Source organism: Camellia sinensis, chromosome 12 (genome assembly GCF_055761805.1).
Source record: "Camellia sinensis isolate YWXY chromosome 12, ASM5576180v1, whole genome shotgun sequence".
Classification (NCBI taxonomy): Eukaryota; Viridiplantae; Streptophyta; class Magnoliopsida; order Ericales; family Theaceae; genus Camellia; species Camellia sinensis.
The window spans coordinates 130,862,917-130,870,889 of record NC_138972.1 but is presented as its reverse complement, the minus strand read 5'-3'; the positions used below and the strand labels follow the sequence as shown (position 1 = coordinate 130,870,889).

Below are 7,973 nucleotides of genomic sequence, written 5' to 3'. Positions count from 1 at the left end.
CCATTTACCCATATTGATTTTTCACTTCAATTCAGATCCTTCCCATAAGAAAGCTGGTTGAATTTTATCTAATTCATTAGCGACACATTCAGCAATCTTGAAAATGGATAGACAATAAATAGGTAAACTTGACAAAACCAATTTAATGAGAACCAATCCACCTGCGAAGGACAGAAGTCTCCCTTTCCATGTTGAGAGCCAATCAATAGCAGTTTGATATTAATTGCTTTTATGTAGGGGCATGATGAAGAATGTAATGCATTTTCATCGCAAGGGAATAGCTCACTGTAATCTAAAAAGTGACACTATTATCTTGAATGAAAAATATGACGTGACATTGACGGGAAATCAATATAGCCATAATCAGAAATATATGAGAAAGGATGGTGCAGATTTAAAGACTATACTTGAAATTCTGATAGGCAATGAAATCCCCAAAGATGTTGCTCATCTCTTGGACTTACTTGGTAACTACCGAAGGTATTTTTATTTACATCAACTTTTGAAAATATTTAAAAGTTAAAAGCATTTTTGAATTTGATACTAATAATTAGTTTTATTATTTTTATTTTTAGTTACAATCAGGACATCATGTTTCACCATTCATGCCTCTGGACACCATTCGAAATGATAAAGAATATTTTCCTATTTCGGATGGAGATTGGCTGTTCTCCAAAAGTTGTTGTTGACCCCGTTTGGAATGCTCTCATAAACTTACCTGAAGAGAATGTCGATTGGGCTTCTTTAGTATGCATGCATCCATTATACAAGAGAGCTTCCGACAAATGGCAACTCGAGGGTGTTCATAGTGGTGGAGTACTCTTATCTTTTATGAGGATGTGCTTCATTCATGTGCATCAGCATGTGGTATGTTTTCGTTTATACTGAGTGGTTCATATATTTGAAGCATTTTAAGGAAAATGACAAAATTCAATTCACTTCTTTTTGTTTGAGGTTGAAGTATTTTTACTTTATGAGATTTTATTATTATTATTATTATTTTTTTGGGATGGCATAGAAATTATCTATGGCGTCACAAAAGCAGAAAGAGAAGGAAGAGGTTAGGCCATTGAGACAAACGGAGAATGATTTATTTGTACTGTTTCCACTATACATGCCACATTTCCTGGAGCACACCAAGTTTTCTGCACTTGTAAAAGGTAACTTTATAGTCTTAGTCTATAGAGTTATGGATGTATTTTATAATTTTTTTGAAACAACTATTTGATTTGCAGGAATTTACAGAAGCGATTTCTGAATGCATTGAAGCAGTTCACTTCAAATTTGAATCATGGATTCACATGGAAAAGTTTCTATTACCCAGGCAATTGGACTTAGCTGCTTAGGATAGGGTAACTGATGAAATTTGATAATACTACATTACTGTTTATTTTTTTATCTTTCATTTTAAGTGGTGATCAGTTGGATATTTTCTCAGCTCTATAAGACTTCTTTGGATTTGTGGTAAAGAGATCCCGTTGCTTCCTCTTTAATTATTTTAAAAGCAGACATTGATCGAAAAATATCTATTTACTATATATCTGATCTTCTTCATTTGGATCTATCTATCTACTATACAATAAGTTGGTCCATTTTAACAGTGTTTTTACTATTCATCAATGGCTCCTATTCTGTCTTTTATTTATTTATTTATTTTTGTCTCTCGAAAATGCCTTCTTACTTTTTAGCTTCCAACACATTTGAGTGAGGTTGTTTTGGGGAGCTTCTATTTGTATACACCCATTACACTCTATGCACATTCTTCTGAATAAATAATTTGTTGGGAAGTAGTATTTCGAAAATAAACAACTTGTTCGGAAGTAGGATTCCGAAAATTATCATTTCTTTTAACAGTAGAATTTTAAATTTTTTTTTATTTTTTCGACATTTAACTTATGAATATGTTTGTTTGAATTGTGTGTGATGTCCATAATAGTAATTTCACTTAGGAATAAAATTGTAATAAAAATAATTATCATTAAGTGTGTGTACAGAGTGGAATGAGTGAGCAAATAGAAGCTCCCGATCTTTTGGTAGTTTTTCATGTAATTACTTCCTTGCCCTTCAATTTTGTGTAGGTTGGAATCAGGTTCTCCTTATTTATCAGTTTTAGATGTTCTTTTGTAATTTCTTTACGTCTCCTTCTGTTTGGCTAGATGGCATTAGGCCATCATTACATTCCATTTTTTTGTAATTTCTATATTTCTCCTTCTGTTTGGCTATATGGCATTAGGCCATCATTAAATTCCATTTCCCCTTAAAGACAAAGAAAGCTTTTCGTTGCCATATGACTATTTATTTGTATTGAAAAATTCATTGAAAAAAATTACACAACCTTAGCATGTCAATATTAATTTTTTACATTAAAGTTATTATTTTACAAAAAGAAAAGAAAAGAAAAAATTGTATTGAGCCTTATCCATTATACATATAAATTTTGTATGATTTTTTTAGTAAATTCCATCTTAGGACTTATGTTTCATCTAAGTCATTCTTTTTGATCCATTAGATCGTATTTGGTATAATATGATCAAATTACCTTTCTAACTTTATGTGCTTTTTTTTTTATTTTGAAATATATATATATATATATATATACAGAAAATGGATTTTTTAGTGACGAGCCTTCTAGGAGTTCCAAATCCTCATTCTAATTTTCTTATTTTTCTTAATTTTTAATAATTATTTTTATTTGATAATCCTACATTAGGAAAAGAAAGAAAAAAATGAGTTGTTTTACTCATATAAAGATAATCTTATACTCTCATCTCATTTAGTGAGTAGCCTTGTGAGAGTGTCAATATCTCATACTAATTTTCTTGATTTTCTTAATTTTAAACAATTAAGAAAATCTCTATTGGCTAACTTTTATTTGATAATATCTCACATTATGAAAAGAAGGAAAAAGTTAATTACTTAGGTTGGGATAGTTTAGGTTGGAAGCTTTTATCATAGTTTAGGTTGATAGTTCACCAAACTGTACCGTGAAAATATGTATTTCTAATAAGAGGCCAACTTATATAATTTAAAAGTTTTTTTTTTTTTTGAAATTTGGAAATTATGAAAAGAAGGAAAAAGAACTATTGTTATAATAAAAAAATAACAATAATTCTTTATTCTATGGAGAAAATTTTTCCCTTATTTCATGAAAAATATCTCTCCTCATTCGAGGGAGAATTTCTTCATTCTAAGATAAAATCTCTCCGTCATTCGAGGGGAAAAAATCTCTTCCTTATTCTATAGAAAAAATTTCTCACATTGTCAAAATCCTAAATCGTCTACCTTTTGAAAATCTTTCACTACATGTTGATGTGAACTTTTACATTACAAATGTATGCTGATAAATAACAGCTCCTCATGAAACCATACAAAACACTATCACTACAACAAAAAAAGGTCTTTGGTGATAAATTCATTTTGTCTCCAAACATTAAATTTTCGTTACCAAAGTGATCTGCAACGAAATAATTTTGTTACCATGCTTGTCACCTATATGTTGTCGTTGAAAGTAGCTGGTGATGAAAATCGTTTCATCGCCTATTTTTCATTTTTGGCGACAAAATTTTTTATCTCTAAATGTTACATTTTTCGTCCTCTATAATATCAATTTCGTCACTAGAATTATATAATATTTTATTTTAATTGTTTTGGTAACAAAATATTTCGTTACCAAATATGAGTATAGAGGTTTTAGTGACGAAATTTATCCTCACCAATGATATAAATTAAGGTGACAAAAAAATTCGTTACTAAAATGAGCAAAAAACAAAATTTTTCAATAACAAAATATTTTATCGCCAAATATTTCAATTTAGCAACGAAATATTCAACAAATGTGACAAAATTATTTGTTTGGAACTATATCATTAGTGACAATTATTCGTCATATTGTTTGAAAACTAATAGCAACGGTTTTTCATTTCGTGGCTAATAATAATTAAAAATTTTAAAAATGAGAGTAATATTTTCAATTTTCAATTTTTCTTTTCACTAAAAATTCCCTGCGCATTTTAATAACTTATTCAATAAAATATCTATTACAGATCAATACAAAAATATATTCATTTTCATAAACACCACAATCGAAATGTCTCTTAATATTCACAAAAATACAATATAAACTACGGATTACCAAACACGTCTCATAATATCCACAAAAATATAATATCAAGTGCAGATTACCAAACATGTCCCCTAATACCTACAAAAATATAAAATTTATAACGCAACCAAAATACATATAATGCAATATTTAACAAAACACAAAAAGATTAAGTTTCTGCTCTCTAGATTACCAAACACGTCCATATCTAATCTCCAATCTGCAACAAAACAAAAAAAAAAAGCAAAAAAAAAGGAAGACAATTATTATCTTATCAATCAAATATACAATTTAACAATTTTCAAGCCTAAAGTGTTGGAAAAGTACATTTTTTGACTTAATTTTCAAACTGGGACCCCCTTGCTAGTTCTGTAAATTTTCACAACTTACATTGGTCCTTCCCGAGGTGTTTGGGGTGTTCCCCGGGCCTTCTCATGGATGTTTCACGATTTTGGCCCCCGATGGCCTATTTTCAAGCCTAAGTGTTGGAAAAGTGCAATTTTCAAACCAGAAGTCCCGTGCTAGTTTCGTAAATTTTCATAACTTACATTGGTCCCTCCCAAAGTGTTCAGGGTGTTCCCCGGGCCTTCTCATGGATATTACATGATTTTGGCTCCCGATGGCCTATTTTCAAGCCTAAGTGTTAAAAAAGTGTATTTTTTGACTCAATTTTCAAATCGGGAGTCCCATGTTCGTTCTGTAAGTTTTTACAAGTTATAATGGTCCTTTATAAGGTGTTCATGGTGTTCCCTAGGCCTTCACATGGTTGTTTCATGATTTTGACCCCCAATGGCCTATTTTCAAGCCTAAGTGTTGGAAAAATACATTTTTCGACTTAGTTTTCAAACTGAGAGTCCCGTGCTAGTTCCGTAAGTTTCAAAAACTTACATTGGTCCCTCCTGAAATGTTCGGGGTGTTCCCTGGGCCTTCTCGAGGCTGTTTCACAATTTTGGCCTCCTGATGGCCTATTTTCAAGCCTAAGTATTAGAAAAGTACATTTTTAGACTTAGGCCTCGTTTGGCAACAGGCCAGTTTACTTAAAAAGTCAAAAAGTTACTAAAAAAGTAAAAAAGCCAACAATCCATACCAAAAAGTCAGATTCTCTTTTCTCTCTACTTTTTACACATCTTTTCGTAAAAAGCCAAAAAGTCATCCTAAATATACTAGTTTTTTTTAGCTCATATTTTAGCCAAATAGCCAAAAAGTTACTAAATTAGCCTGTTCCCAAACGAGGCCTTAGTTTTCAAACCGGGAGTCCTGTGCTAGTTCCATAAGTTTTCATAACTTACATTGGTCCCTCCCGAGTTGTTGGGGGTGTTCCCGAGCCTTCTCACGGCTGTTTCATAATTTTGACCCCCAATGGCCTATTTTCAAGCTTAAGTGCTGGAAAAATGCATTTTTCAAGCCCAGAGTCCCGTGCTAGTTTTATAAGTTTTCACAGCTTGGTCCCTCTTGAGGTGTTCGGGGCGTTCCCTGGACCTTGTGGCTATTATACGATTTTGGCCTCCAATGGCCTATTTTCAAGCCTAAGTGTTGGAAAAGTGCATTTTTTGACTTAGTTTTCAAATCAGGAGTCTCGTGCTAATTCTGTAAGTTTCCACACAACTTACATTGGTCCCTTCCGAGGTGTTAGGGGTGTTCTCAAGCCTTCTCATGGCTTTTTCACGATTTTAGCCCCCAATGACCTATTTCAAACCTAAGTATTGGAAAAGTACATTTTTGGACTTAGTTTGAAAAAGTGTATTTTTTTTACATAGTTTTCAAACCGGGCGTTCCGTCCTATATCCATGCATATATACATATCAATGTGTAGAAGATACCTACTCGTCAATTCCTGTCTCAGGCCTTTGAGAAGTGTCACCTTAAGATCCAACTCGATTACAAGATCCACAAAACCTAAGGCCAAAACATTCAAAGAAAAACACAACATAACTAATAAGTGTTCAAAGAGAAACATTCACCTAAACTTAATTATATTTAACAGGAAGATTACACAAAAATTATAGCTGTAACAGATCATAAGCAAGCGGTAGAAGAAAAACTATCTTAATCTCGAATCACATAATTTGTTTGCCAAAATTAATGTGCTGTTGTTTAGGTAAACCAAATAAAAAAAACAAAATGCATCAAAGATGAAAGTTTCAATCAAAGAATCGTAAGTGATGTTCAAACCTACCAAGTATATGGTAGTGTCTTTTAAGTTAACAACTACTAGTGATAGAATTTTAAGTTGAATAAGTAGGAAGTTATCATGTATGAGTAGTGATAAATAGCATAATACGCACGTGACATAACATGATTTGTGTTGCGACCCCCAAAATAGTAGGGAGCTAAAATTATTAATATTTGATTATCACTTATGTGCATGTCAGGATACTTGGAGGAGTGAAAAGTAGAATATGGATTTTAGTTCCAAGAGTGTCAGTGAGTTTGATATGGTGTATGATGAGATATATGGTCTCTAGGCTTGAATAATAGCCACTCTTTTAGTTTTATAATTTCAGTAATGGAATCCTAGTATACTTGGGTCCCATTGACTTTCCAATCATCCTAATTTTCTAAAATGACCACATTGCTGCAAAAGGAACTGCTTCCCAAATTTTTCTTTCCCATTTTCTGCACTTGATACTATAGCTGAAACCTTTCCACCACGGTAATAAACCACTAATAGATTTGATTCATACTTGAAGGATTTGCTTCCCATATCAGTCTATCTTCATTGGCTATGAGCAGAGGTGGTGCATTGACTAGTAATTCCAAGAGCCTGTTAAGAAGTTCTACTCCCTAGGTGAGCAAATTTCTTCTAAACTCCAATTTCCATTATGTAAAGTTTCGTACAAAAATTGTTTGAGTTTTCTTTTTATATAAAAGACTAATATGAAGGAATATTAGAGAACTACAAACTGTACCATTGAAATTAAAGTAACCAACATCAAATTTATCCATCAGATAAAGTAATTAAAATTCCACTTACCCCACAAATAAATTAAAAAACTGAGGCAAAAAGAATTGAGTGAATTTTTTTTTATTTTTTTAAAAACCTTGCACTGAAATGCAATTTTCCCAACATACAAATTAAACCCAGCTAAAACCTACAGAATGACATTTCACATAGAAAGCTCATATAAAGGAAAGAAATAGACAACCACAAATGAAATCCTAGAAGTAAATTTCAAAGAAACTCTAGATCTTCTCACATTTAAATCGCTCTATTCCTTTCTCTGTTCATGGGTCAAGATTGATGATATACATTGTTGGACCCATTTCACAATAAATTAAACAGTCAAATAATTGGTACTCTAACACAGTTTGACATAATTTTAAACAATGTAAATTTAGATGTTTGAAAATTTAGCACCTCTATCCTATAAAGACAAAGTTATAGAGGATTTTCAAGTCACCCTATAGGCTACACATAAACCATATATTTGAAGTAAAATTGTTGCTCTTCAACTTTAATAACAGTGAGCATTTAAGAATAAAATAAATTTCTTTTAGTTGCATAAAATGCCTACCATTTGAAGACAAACTTTCTAGATGGCAATTCTGCAGCGTGCAAGTGAGAATAAGCATTTATGTCATCAACCATTGAAGTCATTTTCACTTCTTCAGTGGCACTGAACCCTGCAACAGTGATTAACGCAATGTTGATGAGGAAAACTAACCAAAACACAAATTGAGCAATCATTTTTCCAAACTGAACTTAACCTATCTCGAAAAAAAATAAAAATAAATAATGCAAGCTTGTCAGTGTCATAAAAATATATTGTTGATGTGAATGAATGTCACATAAGGTTTACACAAAGATAGTGTAAGAGAAACTACTAATAAAAATTAACCCAAATCATCTCCAATTCTTCTTATAAAATTG

At 31.8% G+C, this 7,973-nt stretch overlaps 1 protein-coding gene across 1 annotated transcript; it reads left to right on the top strand.

Annotated features, from left to right (window-relative positions):
• Window positions 1-209: 209 nt before the first annotated feature.
• LOC145804277 (uncharacterized) lies at window positions 210-1,538 on the top strand. The gene is made up of 4 exons (XM_082897977.1): window positions 210-480; window positions 576-867; window positions 1,019-1,160; window positions 1,236-1,538. Exons 1-4 carry the CDS (start codon window positions 242-244, stop codon window positions 1,256-1,258), a joined length of 696 nt encoding a protein of 231 aa, XP_082754103.1. The 5' UTR covers window positions 210-241; the 3' UTR covers window positions 1,259-1,538.
• The last annotated feature ends 6,435 nt before the right edge of the window (window positions 1,539-7,973 follow it).

Bases quoted from the DNA above. Each gene is read 5' to 3' on its own strand.
- LOC145804277 (XM_082897977.1), top strand. From the start codon at position 242: ATGATGAAGAATGTAATGCATTTTCATCGCAAGGGAATAGCTCACTGT. The intron at 481-575 runs GTATTTTTATTT...TTTTATTTTTAG, and splicing joins TTACTTGGTAACTACCGAAG to TTACAATCAGGACATCATGT. The intron at 868-1,018 runs GTATGTTTTCGT...GGGATGGCATAG, and splicing joins TTCATGTGCATCAGCATGTG to AAATTATCTATGGCGTCACA.